Source organism: Mauremys reevesii, linkage group 10 (genome assembly GCF_016161935.1).
Source record: "Mauremys reevesii isolate NIE-2019 linkage group 10, ASM1616193v1, whole genome shotgun sequence".
Lineage (NCBI taxonomy): Eukaryota > Metazoa > Chordata > Testudines > Geoemydidae > Mauremys > Mauremys reevesii.
Genome location: NC_052632.1, coordinates 73,944,705 through 73,961,446, shown reverse-complemented (window position 1 = coordinate 73,961,446; position 16,742 = coordinate 73,944,705). Strand labels below are relative to the sequence as shown.

Genomic DNA, 16,742 nt, shown 5'->3' with positions numbered 1-16,742 from the left:
TCCAGCTGCTTCCTTAAGCTGTTGCAGTGGCTGCCAGCTTTTCTGAAGTGCTCTGATTAAGTGAGATGTTGGGTAAGTTCAGAGCCTCATTTCTCCTTTATAATTAAAAAATGTGTGTGTGTCTCATGCCACTGTCTGCTTAGTTTGCATTTTCCTGTGGCCTAGTAGGAATATGGCAGTGAATGATGCAAGCATCTTTCCTGTAACAGCTGAGCTAGGTTCAATATTTGATTTGGGCTAATGAAAGGGCTAGGGGGTAGGCTAACATTTCAGGCTGTTGTGATAAAACATAGAGATCAGCTACTTCACAGCCTGGTAGAACAGTCCCAGCGGACCACTACTAGATTGGTACATTCAGTGCTTGGCTAACCCCCAGTGCGTGTGGAAGAGAGAGTTCGGTGAGAATGTCTTCCTGCTGTACCTATCAGGTACTTATCAGGTTCTCAAATTCTGATAAGCAGATCACTTTCTGTTGGCTTGTAGAACGCTGGCTGGGCCACCTTCTTATTTGAAATAATCTGACATCAGGAATCATAACATTCAAAAACCAGTGGGAGAACACTTCAACCTCTCTAACCACTCAGTGACAGACTTGAAGGTGGCAATTTTGCAACAAAAAAACTTCAAAAACAGACTTCAAAGAGAAACTGCTGAACTTGAATTAATATGCAAACTAGATACTATTAACTGTGGTCTAAACAAAGACTGGGAATGGTTGGGTCATTACACCAATTGAATCTATTTCCCTATGTTAAGTTCACCTCACACCTTCTATGGGCCATCTTAATTATCACTTCAAAAAGTTTTTTTTCCTCCTGCTAACGATATAGATAGCTCATCTCAATTGATTAGACTCTGCCTGTTGGTATGCATACTTCCACCTTTTCATGTTCTCTGTATGTATAAATATCTCCTGTCTGTGTGTTCCATTCTATGCATCCGAAGAAGTGAGCTTTAGCTCACGAAAGCTCATGCTAAAATAAATTTGTTAGTCTTTAAGGTGCCACAAGTACTCCTGTTTTTTTTGCGGATACAGACTAACACGGCTGCTACTCTGAAACCTTCTTATTTCAAGCTGCTGGGTCATATTAAATGACAGTTAACAATACATTAAACATATCTCTATTACATTTTTATTTGAGCAATGGCTGTAGTTGCCACAGAGATGTAATATGATCATGAATGATATCTAATTCTACTCCTTTCTAGCACCCTACATAATTCCTCTCCATCCTTGATATTAAGACCCTTTAATATTTTCTCATGGTGATTATGCATTTTGTACACTCTCATACTCCTCCCAAGACTTATGTCTCTGAGTAAAAAGAGTTAAAATGTATAGTTTGGCGTTTTTCATAAATGATTTCCTCCAGCCACCTAATCATGTTTGGTTGCTATTCTCTGAATTCCCAGTAGTTCCTCTTCCCTTCTTGGCACTGAGCTGCCCAGAAACAAATGCAGTAGAGAGAGCCTATTTTGTGATTTGATGCTTCTGTGATTACAGCCCAAAATCATATTGGCCTGCCATGTCATGCTGCAATTCGTATTTAACTTGCTGTCCACTCTTGCCTCTAGGTCTCTGTTGGCGTAACAGTGTGAGAGGTCTGTTCCTCCCCATGTATGTTTTTTTAAGTTAAATCTTGTGTTATTTCCTGTCCATGTTTTTAATTTCTCTTGATCCTTTCCTTGACCTCTTCAAAAGGTTTTTTTTGCAAACCTGCCAAACTTCGCATCTATGTATTATGTTAATGTGCTTTGTGGATCCCCTGCTCCAAATTTCAGCCAAGATGTTAAATAACACCACACCATAACTCCCATTCTTGTGGCATCCCATTACACAGTTCCCCAATTGATACATTGCCATGATGACATGTTGTATGCTGCCCAAACAACAGATTAAGCCTTCAAGTAAATGAATTTCACTTGTTTGAGCAGCAAGACACATGGATACTTCCTGTTTTAAGAACAAATTTGTTTCCCCACTGTTTAATTTTACCAAGGCTTAAGAATTTGGTAATGGAACACAAGGTCTTAACTCTAGATCACTGGTTCGAATCTCAGTTAGTCGCTCAGTGTCATGGTCAGGTGGGGCAGAGAGGAGATGGTTGACCCAATATTATCCCTGCAGTATTTGTCCTCTGGAGAAATAGAGGATTTCATTTTCCTGAGTTCTCAGTACAGAACTCTTCACCAGTGCTCATTTCTCATTAAGCAAATTTTTTGTCAATAAATCAAAGTTTAGAGATATTACCAGGGCTGGACTTTTCACAGGTTCTATGCTCAAGTACGTGAGAGGGATGGAGGGCTTTTCTATCCAGCAAGTTACTGTGCAGCAAGCCAGGGTGTGAGTCTACCGTGCTCCACTCGACATACAGTGGTGTCCCGTGTGGATACTGCTACAGCACAGTGAAGGTACCGGAGAGCAGTTACTGCATGGCAAGCTGGTGCACAATAGATTCACAGCCTAGTGTTCTGCACAATAACTTGTCTTATATACAAGCACTTAGTTCCTCTTACGTCTTTTTGTTTCTATCAGAACAGTGCATGTATGTCATAATTTCTTGTGAGTCGGGAACTTTGCGTGCTGTTCTTTGCTTCAGTGACTGCACTCTGCCCTGTGTCTAAGTTTTGGAAGGTGTGTAGGTATCATCTTTTGCATCTTGGACAGCTCTCCTCCTAGCCAGTTTGCAGGAGCTTAATATTAGCCTCAGCCATTGTGTAGGTCAAATTTGAAACTGAAGAAAGAAGTGGGAAAAAGAATATGTGCACAGTATGGTAGGGGAGAGTTACAGTGTGAATTCTAAGTAAAAAGCGGGTTGTAAATGTGCTAAGCATCTATAATTTGTTCTCCTCTATTACTTTGGGTTGGGGACAAATTCCTTATTTTGGAAATACAGGGCTGGAGGAAAGTATCCTGTGAAACACACACTTGTTAAAATGTTTGGCAGGGTTTGTGGTAAACGTAATTGACTTTCCTAATATGCTCCTCCAAGTACCATTTAGATTTAGAATTCCCTTGGGTTTACAGCCTACAACATCAGACTCCTATCTCGGTCAGCCTCACTCTAGCCTTAGTGAAGTGCCCTCACACCTGGGCATTTCAATCTGTTCATGGATTGCTTTTCGGCACTCTTTGTCTTTGGTCTGTTTGACTTTTCCTTAGTCCAAGACAGATCCTCACAGACCAGAACCAGTAGTAGGTGTAACCAGTGGTTATCAACCTATTTACCACTGTGGGCCTCACATGCAACTTTCTATGTGTTATGTGGGCCTCATCCACACAATATATATACTACCTGCATGGCCCTGGGGATGTCACATGGGCTGCAGCTGTGTGCTAATTGGGCCATGGGTTGAGAACCACTGGGTGTAACTGTAGAGTAGAATGTAACCCTTAATCATTTTTTAGTTTCTAACTTAGGATGGTGAAATAGTCCTTGTCTGATGGTTAAAACCCTCTTTATGTAGACCTGAGTCCATTACAGATGTTGGAAAGTTTATTTACTGCCTATCCACTGTGTTCATTCCATCCGTTTGTGTGTGTGTTGCAAAGGCTATTCCAGCATATGAAGAATGTCTTTGCAAATGTGGCTCTTTTCTGACTCTAACCTGGTGATAGATTTCTACCCGATTAAATATTTGTGGGGAGAAATCGCTCCCAGGTGTCGGTGAATTTACAATCGGTCTCCTGACATTTCAGTATTCTTGTGGTAATTTCAATTTTGCTTCTCTCTTGTTTGTGCTTGCTCTTTATGTCTGCACAGGGCTGGCATCTCCTGTAGTGTTTAATGAGTGTGTTTCATTTCCCTACACCAGAACCCAGGTTTATGTTAAAACCACATTCATCTTGTATGAGTGCCTGTTCCTTTAATAACATGACATCCTTATAGGGTCTGCACAGCTAGAACCTGTAACTTTCTTGGCGCTTCCACTGAACTGAGGGCTGAGGCAGACTTGGGCTCTGCCTAATTGCAATGTTTGTTTCTTTGTTTGGGGAATTGACATACGCATTTTATGCTGAACTCTGAGACTGTAATTTTTTGTTTGCTTATATTTCAGTGCAATTAGCTTTTGTAGCTTAATGTTTTTCATTTAATTGTCATGAACTGCTTGTTGTTCACCTCTTTTGGATACGGTGCTCGTAAAGCCCATATCATGTGGTGTAGAGATGTCATTAGAGAGATTCTGGAGGGTTTAATGAATATCTTGTATGAAAAATTTTAGTTTGTATTGGGTTGTTTAGACTGGTTAAATGTGTTTTGCTTTTCTTCTTTGAGACTATCCTTCAAGCTCTGTGCTAGCCACGGGGAGGCTGATCGGAGGCTAGCATGGTGTCATGGAACAGAAGAGGCGGAAAGGAGTGACAAAAAGTATTGTATGTGATTTCTCTGAACTAATTCTACAATACAGTTTCCTCTAGCGTTTTCTCTCATAAAGGCCCATCATCACCGAAGAATCATAGGAGTATCTTTAACTCAGAAGAGATGCCAACTCTGAACCAAGATTGCCTTACTGCTTTCTCCTAGGGGAACCCAGTTCCTCTATCACTGCACCAGCTTGGGGTTTCTTTGAGAGAGCCTCTGCCAGGAAAACTCTGTAAGCCTGCTTTGCAACGAGAGTTCATCAGCCCCAAAATATTCACCATGCCTTTGTCTCCTTGAGAGAACCCAAGCCACCTTCACTTCCCAGGACTCTACCACAGCATCTTCCCATCAGGGTTTCTCTACAGGAGTTCCTGAACATACCTCTGTTTAGTCTCCATGTGACATTGCACCTCATAATGCTTTATAGAAATATGCTGATGAGTGTAAATATTGACACAACAGGAATGTGTTTTATGCTAGATATGCCATGTAACATATCTTTGCAAAGGTTATGTTCTACTGAATGCATTCATCCTATTCATATGCATGTATCATTTTTATAGCTGAAGTTATGAGCGTTGGCTCTATGCTTGTATTTAAAGTGCTTGCTGTAGGAAGCACATAAGGCAGTTTTGGTCAACATAGTGTGAAGGGGTTATTCAAGTAATTGGGAGCACTTAGCTAACAATGGACCTTGGGCGTCGCCAGTCCACATCAAAGCTTTCCTGGGAACGTTTTAACTAACGTAAACAATGGCGTCGGCCTGCAAAAAGCTGAATCATTCATAGACATGTGACTTGCCCAGGTGACTGCAAAACTCCATCTTGTTGAGGGGATTTTACACAGGAGAAGAGAGGGGTTTCCACCCACAAGAGAGTGACTATATAAGCCCCTGAAAACCTCTCCATTTTGTCTTCAGCTGGCTCAGGGGATAGCCTCTCCACCCCAAAGAGGTGCCTGAAAGAAGCTGGAACAAAGGACAGTAACTACAGGGGTGTGAGTAATTGCAGGACCCAGACTAGGAGGAAGTCTAATCTGTAAAAGAAGCTTAGTGGAACATCTCTGAGGGTGAGGTTTACCTCTATTTAGTTTCTTACTTTATTAGGCTTAGACCTGCGTGTTTTTGTTTTATTTTGCTTGGTAATTTACTTTGTTCTGTCTGTTATTACTTGGAACCACTTAAATCCAACTTTTTATATTTAATAAAATCACTTTTTACTTATTAATTAACCCAGAGCAAGTATTAATACCTGGGGGAGCAAACAGCTGTGCATATCTCTCTATCAGTGTTAGAGGGTAAACAATTTATGAGTTTACCCGGTATAAGATTTATACAGAGTAAAATGGATTTATTTTGGGTTTGGATCCCATTGGGAGCTGGGTATCTGAGTGCTGGAGACAGGAGCACTTCTTAAGGTATTTTCAGTTAAGCCTGCAGCTTTTGGGGGACTTTCAGACCTGGGTCTGTGTTTGTAGCAGGCTAGTGCGTCTGGCACAACCAGGCAAGGTACTGAGGTCCCAAGATGCCAGGGAAAACGGGTTTAGAGGTAGTCTCAGCACATCAGGTGGCAGTCCCAATGAGGTTTCTGTGACACAACCCATCACGTTCAAGTTCTGCTTCACAAAGGCAGGAGCTTTTGAACTGCTCTGCCTGAAGGCTGCAAAAATATCTGTGAATAGTCTTCACTACATGCATTTCCATGAAAGGCAATATGGTCCATTGGATAGAAAACTGGATTAGGGTTTAGGAGAGCTCAATCTATTCCCAGCTTTGCCAGTGACCTGCTGTGTGACTATGAGCAAGTCACTTCCTTTCTTTGTGCCTCTGTTTCTGCACCTACTCTTGTATTTCATGTGTCTGTAGATTGCAAGCTCTTTGGGGCAAGGACTTTTTCTTGTAACAAGGCACTGATTTTGATTGTAGTCTCTATTCACCACATTAATACAAATAAATAATAATAACGGTCCAATATGTCACAATAGATCCTGTGTGTGTGTTATTGGGGGCTCTCTACAGTATAACGTGATTAGATATGTTCATGCTGTATTTCATGCAATTGTAATTTTTTTCTTATGGGGAGTTTCATTCATTACAGGATAATGAATGATTACCTCTGCTCCTTGTCTGGCTACTTTCATGGTGTTTGAACTACAATTGGTATCCTATTTGGCGGGCTTGTTAAAGAGGTCAAAAGACAGAATAGGTCCGGAGACTGTCGAGCTGCACATCTCTAGAAGTAGATCCTTTTGGATTAGAGACACGCTATCAAGGTGGTAGCAGGAAATAGCTCAGCTGCAGTCAGTTTTGTATTTGTTTTACATGTAGCTGAAGACGTTTCATCTTGAAGGCTTGTAGCAGATCGCTGACTCACTGGCGCGTCGCCTCCTGCTGGTCATTCAGGAATTAGCTCTCTCAGCCCTGGAGCGCCCTCTATGGCTGGTGTCTCGCCCTCTGTTACCTACCCCTTTGCAGTCCCTTTATCTCCACCACGTATAGGCCCCACGTCCCTCCCGGACTACGGTACCCCTTACCTTGGGGTGCTGCCCCTCACCCAGGGAGCCCCACTCCTCTGAGCCCACCTCGCTTCAGTGACCAGTGCCAGTCTTCATCTAGCCCTTATACTCAGGGGCAAACTGCAGACTGGAATGGCCACTCATCATTGGCTAGGGGGTTGGACCTGCTGCCTTCCCTGCAGCCCCAGTACCTCCTTAGGCCTTCCTGTCAGGCCTCAGCCTAGGAGGTTGCCAGGCCTGAGCTCCCCAGCTCAGCATGCCCCTTCCCCAGCACTGCTCTGTTGAAGGTACCCTGAGCTCCCAGGCAGCCCGGTCCTTCCCACCCCAAGGCGGGAGTGAGACTGCCTGCCTCCTAGCTCACAGCCCTCTTTATACCAGCCCTATTGGGCCCGGATTGGCTGATACCTGCCTTCCCCTTATTGGCTCCTCGGGGCAGCCTTTTTCCAGAGTTGGTTTTAACCCCTTTCTCTCTGGAGCGGGGTGCTCGCCCCACTACAGGCTATAAATGCAACATCTTTCACCAGCCTCCGAAAAATATAAAGAGAAGAAAGTGCATAAATGTGGGGTTTTTTCCTTTGATCAAATAAAAAGAGACTTGAAAACCTCAAACTTTTAATACATCATCTGAGCAGAAGCAATCCGATGGGCCCTGCGGTGTTTGAGGTATTTAGGTGCTACTTAGCTCAGTCCACATTTCCCAGAACTGGAGTGCTGGGCACTTAGTGGTGGCAAACTGTAATAATCAATAATGTTACTGAACAAAGATCATAGTGGCTAAAAACACTGTTCTGATTTTTTATTTTCTTGAAGGCTCAGCTGTCCCAAGTTTTGGAAGAAGTGGGGACCCAGAAGCAAAGAGCAGATATGGTATGTGTTAATTTTCTTTTACTCCTTGTTTCACAGTGGTGAAAATATGATGTGCAATCATAAGAATGTGGATCCTGAATTCAAGATGTGAACAGGCAGTGAACCTTGCAAGGGGGAGAGTGTGTGTGTCCCATTAAAGAATATCACAGGTCTGGCCCCTTGTCTGTCTCCATATTGACTTGGTAGAAGCCCTGCATTCTGCTGAGATTACTAAATGCTGCTTCTCCTTCGAAAGCCTGGATTCTTCCTGGCAATTTGCCTTCTATTCATTAGCAATTCTAGAAGGAAAATAAGCATTTTACTTCATAATGAATCAGATATTTTCCTTGGGTGGCTGCAATTTGTGTTAGATGTGACAGAATCCTCTGCAAACTAGTTTTTATTATTTATTAATTTTTCATTTGCACTTGTCTATTCAGTTGACTCTAACCTTCTCAGAAACAGGAAATGGGCCAGAAAACCAGGAGAAGCGAGGTTGTGCACAATTCAGTTGCTTTACTATACGTGATCCTTCATATTCAGGAATGAATAAGACATCAACATTTAACCTTTCAAGTCTTGTGGTGTGCAAATGAGCAGGTCCCAAAGTTTCAGAATTTTTTTTATTGTGGACAAAGCTGCATGGTCCAGAACAAAAAGATAAACAATATAGTATTGTTTTATGTTAAATTGAGTGAATTTTAACAGTCATGAAAGTGAACTTGTAGGACTGGCAACAGTCAGCAGGTGCTGAAGAAACCTCTGGTCTGAAACCCAACTGCTATCCGCCGCTTCTGTTATCTTCCTATGGGCCTCCACACAACTCTGCTAATGCACGTTGGTCTTGATCTTCAACCCTCTTGCTATTCTTGCAGTGAGTTGCCACACTTCTGTCAATGCCTCTTAGTTTGACTGTGTCATTCATTGCTGTTCCAATATTGCACTTTCCATAAACAGAGACTGCCAGTTGTGTCAAACGGTGCGGTGGCTGGCTGACGTGGACAGATCTTTTTGAAGGATTAGTCAATTTCACATTGACTCGAGTCAGATGTGAGCTGAGATCTCCAGAGAAAACACTATTAATTCCATTTTATCATCTAGTCTCTAAATTACATGGGCTCTCAGTTTTAAATTTGGTGCATTTAGCACTGGGCCCGTGCTCGCTGGACGTATGAATAGAAAATTGTACATCTTCCAGGTTCAGTGTGGTTTCTGTAAGCATCTCAGAAATGACTCTGGCTCCAGTTTTCAGTTGCATATCTCCCGTTGATGGCTTGGAGCACTAAATGTGCTAGCAGATAAGATTGGGAAAGTTTAGTTCCTTGCGTTTACATATGAAAAGCTGTTGTACGCTATTGTTGAAGAGGGGGATACAAGAGTAAGCAGTACCCAGTGTATACTCTTGGGGAGTTTTAATTTAACAGAACGCTGGAGGTGTTGTGGTCGTCCTCATGGAGCCTATGCCAGTCTGGTAGAAAGAGGCTCCTGACTTCTGGCCCTAGGCTATGGTAGTTTGGAGTATGGATGGCAGAGTGTTGAGATATGAGCTTTATTTAGATTGGTGAGTTTCATTCAGTAGACCAGAGAAAATTGTTCCATAGCATGTAACAATCTGTTCTCTCTCTCCCATACTCATATCCCATTTGAAAGAAGCTGACTTATTGTAGCTCCTCTTCAGAACTGGAGGTTGGCTTTGCAGATGTTTTTCCTCCTTCCACAAATAAAATCTCCCTCTCTTATTTCTTTAGGGGTGACGTGGTAATGTTCCCTTTGGATGCTGCCATTCCATTTCAGACCACCTGAGGTCTCAAAGGATTGTAGCACTCTCTGCTACTGAACAAATGTTCTCTCCTGGCATGTTTCTCCAACTCTCTCTCTCTCTCACCTAGGTGGCCTTATTTTCAGACTCATTTTAAATTGACACGTCAGCAGATGTTTCCCTGATTTGGATTCCTTGCATCTCCTTTCCCTTGTATCCACCTCCCCATTATTTACCAATGATCTTCTTCTTGTTAGTTTGATGCTAAGCTTTTGTGGCTGGGAAGATACAAAAAGGCTGCTGCTTATCCTGTGTTCTGACAAATGTGGATATTGCTTTTCACCAGTTAGTCTCTGCATGAGCTTAGTCTATGGCTGTGAGTAAAATGGAATAAACACCTGTCAGGCACTATCACACAATCCAGCGGGTCTTTGGGCTGCTGATTGGGATAAGATGCTGTGCAGGTGACATCTCTGCAACCACCTTAATGAGTGCTAATAGTTCTCCCACACTGCTCACAGTGGTGAAGATGAACTGATGTGCTGTGAGTTCAGTGGTGTAACAGATTTTATCTCATCAATGGGTCGGAGTGGGTGTTTGTCTACTGTGGGCCCAATGAAGGTAACTCAATTTGGACATACTGATATTTAAAATCCAAGCCTCTGCAGCATTAGTGCACTGGGAGAGTGGCCTAGACTAGAGTGACTGCATGCTCTGCGCTGCCAGGAGGAGAGGGGCCCAGTTTCAGGGAGACATGTGGGCCCAGAGAATTCTAGAAGAGTGGTGGCATGTGCCGCTTGCTGATAGTGCACCAAAATGCACTGTATCAAAAAGTGTAATAGACATGTTGAGTTAACTGACATAGTGTATTGCAGCACATGATTCAATTATTTCTCTGCTAAAAATCAGTTTACTACTGGAAAAAAAGAAATTAAACAGCTCCAGCTAATTGCAGTTGACAAGACAAAGGCAGTTTGACTTTCCAGTATTAATTAGCAAACCCATACTAATTAGCTTGTATAAGCACAATTCATGCTTCTTTCCCTAAATGCAATTAATATCGCAACTGAAGACGTCTCTGGGCTGTGCTGCTATCATTAACATACTTCACCCTAATTAGACATGGCCAGTAGTGGCTGGAGAAATGAGTTTGTGATTAAGCCATAAAACACGCTCTAATATTTTATACCCTTCAGGGAACTTGAACCTAGAATTTATTTTCTGATTTAATAGAAATTACCCCCATCATTGAGTTGTTTAATTATTTTAATGGAACTTTGATTTTCTTTCCCATTTCCTTTAAGTTATTTATTTTCCCTTATTTGCTTTTTTTGGGTGTTTGTGTTCCCATTGTGGGGGTGTGTTTTTCTGCAGAGGAGCTGTGTGGCATGTGATTACAGGATGGTCGGCAGCCAATCTGTCAGGACTTCACCAAAAACTGGGTAACCATTTGTTCCTGATTCTGCAAGAAAAAAGTTCAACTTCATTTGTTCTTGCTGAAAGCAACTTTTATTTTGTTCTTTTCAACCCATTTTTCTGCAAGTTTTGTTTTGTTGGTTATGTCAACGAAGGAGTTTTTGAAATAAGTTAGTACTCTTGAACAGCTTTCTCTGCAACTTGTTCGTATATCAGGGGATCGTTCAGTGTGCTCATCAAGCTAAGTTTGTGGTTCCAGGATCTTTATATGTGTGGCAATTTAGTTTAATGCTGTTTGTGCGCATATTGGGTTGACAGTGCATAAATCTGATTTCCGTTTCCCCTTGCTGAGACATACACCCAAGTGTTCTTCGCAGGAGGTTTTGGTTTTTTGAATTCCTGACTTTGTTTCCCTTCACTCATATCCTCTTGTACTCATGACAGAATTATCTGGCTCAGGCACGTTATCCAAATAGTGGCAGGGGTCTGTGATCTCCATCTCCCTTTAGTCCCTTTAGCGGGTGGCATTTGTGTCTAGACCTTTTTCACCATTTAATCTCTGAGGGAAGTGATGTTGGTGTTTGGGTATCAAAGAAGCGTGCCTGTGTTTTCGTTTTCCAGAAGCACTCTGGGCATCTCAGGCTTTTGTCTCAAAAAGGCAGCATGGCTTCCAGGGCAAATGTGAGCTCTGAAGGCTTCAGACTGGTGATTTGAAAAGATTCTTTTTTTTACCTTCATACAGATTTAAGGGGCCAGGTAGGGGAGTCAGAAGTGTTGCTGAGCGGGGTAGGAAGCAAAGGAGATTTGGAAATGTAACTAACAAAATAAATTAGAGGAACTGGAGGCCATAACAGAAGAAATTAAGAAAATGGTGGGAGAGGGATAGAGAGAGAACATAGAAAGGTGAATACAAAGAGAGTGATTTACAAGCTGGGAAATAGCCCTGGGACCAAATTGTATAATGAGTGTGATGAAGGTGTAGCAATGTGAAGTGCCTTAAATTTCAAAATGCTAAACTGTATTTGTGTCTTTAGGGATAACCAAAATGAACACTTAATTAAGGAAAGAACATAGAAGAAACAGGAATAGTGAAACTGAAGTGAACAGCATTGCTCTGCAACAATTATGAACTTGAAAGAGACATAAAGATCATTACAGAAGCTGAGCTGAGAAAGAACCAGCGTGCACCAAGGGGTAGGCAGCAGAAATCCACAGATTAGAAACATTTAGTAAATGGAGGAGCCTACAAGCCTTATCTTGGATTTGATCTTTGAGTGAAATACCAGCTGAAACAAAAGAAACTCCCACATTTTAGTCTGTGTGTAATGGGAGTGATAATACAGAAGAGTGAACATCAAAATAGACCTATGGTGGGTAGCTGGGCATTAGGGCTAAGAAATAAAATATCCATTGTATCCATATTTAATAATGAAAGGTGATCAAACATGCAGTTAGGAATATCACCAGGACAACAAGAGTGATACAGGTGAAGGTTCTAAGAGACAGATAAAGCCTGCAGATCATCTACAAATAGCTGGCAGTTAAATCCGTAGGAATTAGAGCACTAAGCTGCTGCAGGTATAAATAAATCTGAAGCTAGTATAGAACCCTGAAGATCACCCATGTGGGGGGATGGCTGTAGAAGGACAGGGTTTTTTTCCTTTTGTTTTTCAGACACAAGCTGCAAAAAAGGAATGATCAGTAAAATAGCTTAACATCTATGAGAATGCAAAGCTTTGGTTTCCAAACTAATTTAGATGACAACAAATCTCCGTAATATTTCTACAAGTCCTAGCTTCTTACACAAGAAAAACCCAAGACAGATGACTGCCTGGATATTCACCTTAGCAACAATGTGATCTTAACAGACATGTAGTAAGGCAGTTTAGCGAACTATCCAGTGCTAAAATTGGATTGAAAAGGATGAATGTGGTTATAAAAATACAGCAAAAACTGATCCCAAATGAGATGATAACAGTTTAGATGCAAAGGGGGAAAGAATGGTTCAAAATTTGAAAAAGTTCCTGATGGTTTAAGTATTTAAACTAGGCTTCTTTATACCTGGAATAACCAACACATATTTAAATTTAGATGGTAAAATTCAAGAAGTTAAGGAAGAATTAACAATATCCGTAACAGTGCCTGTGATACAAATGAAGGTCTACAGGAGTAGAGCAGAAGTGATAGGATCAATCAGTTAAGCAAGTTGTTGGTTGTGCTGTAGAGATCAATACAAGAATATTGTAATTTGAAATGGGGGGAATGAACAGCAGGAGTCAGAAGACAAGGGAGAATGGTAAAGAGGAGGATCCAATATCACCAATACCACTAGAACAGCATTGTGAACGAACCCTGCTCACCAGGAGAAATGTTAACTCCTCAATCATGTGCAGTGAATCTGAAAGAGATTGTTGTTTAGGATCCCCTGGTGTACCATTACCTAACTGCCATGCTGATTGGTGGACTAGAAACATGTATCTAGAGAGAGAGAGAGAGATACTTAAAGGAAAATATAAGAAGGCGATCTTCTGTTAGTCTATAAGGTGCCACAGGATTCTTTGCTGCTTTCCCCGCACACACTTTCTCCTGTCCTTATCCTTTAAATTAGGGGTATGATTTTGCACTTTCCCTTGGAGTTCTGTTCCTTCAGGAAGTTGGACTGATGGGAAGGGGAAAAAGCTATGTATTGTAGGAGGGGGAACTGATTTTTCCCCCCCTCCATCCATTCTACCTAGATATGGAGCCGTAGTTCTCATGGTAAATTCTTTCTTCAGGGAAGGGAAAGAAATACAATGATTCTGAGAATATATCTACCCTAGTACTATTCCTAGAAAAGAGCTCAGCCTCTGTACCCATTATAATATTCATAGGAAACTTGTCCCTCTCTATTCCCTGTGGAGTGGTGTATACTAACCTGTAAGGCATGGAAACAGCATCTATTTCTGACTCCCTGTTTTAGCAGATTAAATGAATGGTCCCTTGCAAAATTTCTTCTGCTGGCATTTGCTTTAAGTTCCATCTCTGGAAATTCATGCTCAGCACACAAGACACTGGCAAAATCAAAAACATCTGTTGTATATTACTGGGGATGGAACAAATAGAGACAGGGAAACATCGGGATCTTGAATAGGTGAATAAATCACGTATGACACAGGGAGGGGATCAGCATGCTGCACTTTCACATGCTGCTGTATCAGTGCTACTTTAATTAGGTTAGAAGAGGAGACTCTGTCATTCGATTGTACTGGTTTATTTCTGTTTTAAAAATCCATCTAGGCACATGGGATCAAACAGTACATTCTCCTCGAATTAAAAAGAAATAAACTGTCTGTTTAAAAGTCCCATTACACAAATGAACCTGCTGTTGGAACCATTAACATTAAAGTTTTATGGAACTCGGCAGTACCATTTGGTTTGAGCAGGACAGTTTACATTTTCTCATTGAAGACAATCACAGCTGACATGGGGTTAAGGACTTTCATGCAGCAGTGGAAAGGACTTGAGTAGTTTCCAAAGCAGAGAGAGCCTTTCTCTTTCTTCTTGGGCTCCTGGCTCCTCATAGGAAAGGCAGCTATGATATGTGAAAAGGGAAACTCGGTACCTGAGCTGTATGGTGATTCTAGCTGAAATGATGCTCTTGAAGGCAAAAAATGTGGCTGTGGTGATTCAGTCTTGCCTCAGTGCTTCATGCCCAGCCTTGGAAGCTTCACTGGAGTCTAACAGAGTTATTGCAGTGTTGGCTTAATGCTGCATTTCCATCCAGGAGTCTGGCTGTAGTATCATAGAGTTGATAGTTATAACTTAGTATTATTTACATTCTCTGATCCTAACAATATTGTTGGGGAGCCTGCTGCTCTAGAGTAATGAAGTAGTACTTGCTTTATTCAAGATGCTTCTGATTGCTTGAGAGCTCTTGGAATCTCTGGTCATTTGATTCAGTTGTGTGGAGGTACAATTTCAGGATCCTGGTGATGCATGATTCCTTGCTGTCTTTTCGAAGTTGTCTCTCAAAATAATTCATGGGGACTTTCCTTTCTTTACCAGGTAGATAGTTCCCTAGTCACACATCACCTGGATTTTGAGGCTTCAGTCTTTTCTGTCAAAACTTAGGAGTTTGAAGATGATGCTCTTCAGTCTTTCAGATGTCTGAGTTGATAGGCTACTGCAGCCATGACTCCAGGTTCCCTCATTATGGGTGAAATTCACTTCTTCCAATGGACCAGTTCCACTGAAGTCCCCTTAGGCCCTATTTTGAAGGCTTTAGTGGTGCACAGGCCTTGTGTTCTGCACAGGGGTGAGGGTCATTCTGTAAGCGCAATCTCTCTCTGCACAAGGATAAACAGGAATATTGAAAACACCGCTGACAGGGAGGTTTCAGTCTGGGCTCGTCACCCATTCCTCCCTACTTGCCGAACGTGCTGTTTGTGAGAAGTTTGTTCAGTAAGTAGTGCCTCTGCAAGCAAACCCCAGAGGACTAGGAGGCTTTAATAATAAAACCCACCTTCTTTACATAGCTGATATTTCTGCCTTTTGGGAGTTTGTTATATAGCGAAACCAGTGAACTGATTGGGGTCTGATTTGTGTTCTCCCTAATGGACTTTCACAAACAAGGCAAACCTGACCATTAGCAATAGCAAAAAGGGATATTTCATTAATTAGACTGAATGAAAAACCTATAGACTTGAAAATCTGTCAACTTGGCTTTCCCACCTAGTACCAGCACCTGTAAAAGCATCTGCGGGAACTTGGTGAGGACGCTGAGGTTAGGACATCCCTCCCCCACTCTTGTAGATGACGACTGATAATCTCAAATGATCAGGGCCTCAATTTTACCTCTTCTTTGAAAGACATCATCTCCTACAGCATAGTGTCTACTGTGATTATTCTGGATTATTAGATTAGTGTTGTTTGAAAAGTGCCAGCTACTCATTCACGAACACCACTTTCTTCAGCACCTAGGTTTTCCTAGATCTCTCACTCGGGTTCTGACCAAACCTGACTGTGCTGAGCTTGTGAGTTCGAACAAGAACACAGAACTGCTGGAAAAGGAAGGATGCACCTGTGATAGTGGGATTAGAATTAACATCTTGGCACTGTGGTCAGATGCTGCTGATGCGATCAGTGAAGTTTCAGCTCGTGACTTTTCCATCGTTATGTAATGACCCTCCCGTTAAGGATTGTCAGTGGAGACTGAACCCTTAATCGTGAGGGCAAAAAACAGACAGACCACCACCCCCTAAGGCAACAGCACAACAGTAGCTGTAGCACTAATAAAGTATTACCCTCTCTGTAACCCTTCCCCGAGGTATTGGCACCAACAGAAGTTGTGTTCAGAGAGGTTTAAGAGGAACGCCTAGGTAACGAACACTACTGGCTCCTCCCGCTACCCAGGATTCCGGCGATCATTAAATACCTTCCCTGGCAGCCCGTAAAGGCACTACTTTCCCACTCATTAACACTGAGTCTGCATACAAAACAAGGACAAATGTATTGGGGGAAAAGGGAATACAGCATCAACTTGGGAAAACACAACAGCATAATTATATGAATGATAAATAAAACACTCCTCCATGGTAATTTTGGCAGTAGTCCATTAACTCTGTTCCCTACGTGCTGCTGTGACCATCCAATAGGCAAATGTTCCCTTACCATGTCACTTTATCTTTTCCCCATCTGCTAAACCCCACTCATGGTTTAGTGTAGTGCAAGTCCTGCGGTGCATTCAGACAGACACAAACCTGTCTCTAGTCCAGTCCCTTGGGAAGTGCTGCCTGGTCTTGCCCTGAGATGGCTCCACCTAACCCATCTGTAGTAATTTTTATTTGGCTGGGTACAAGGGGGTT

At 42.1% G+C, this 16,742-nt stretch overlaps 1 protein-coding gene across 7 annotated transcripts in view; it reads left to right on the top strand.

Annotated features, from left to right (window-relative positions):
- MAD1L1 (mitotic arrest deficient 1 like 1) overlaps window positions 1-16,742 on the top strand; it is a 502,922-nt gene that overhangs the window by 259,431 nt on the left and 226,749 nt on the right. For all 7 annotated transcript variants that reach the window (XM_039492582.1, XM_039492583.1, XM_039492584.1 and 4 more), the window contains one exon: window positions 7,689-7,745. In XM_039492582.1, the coding sequence (XP_039348516.1) occupies window positions 7,689-7,745 (57 nt within the window). The remainder of the gene's footprint in view (window positions 1-7,688; window positions 7,746-16,742) is intronic.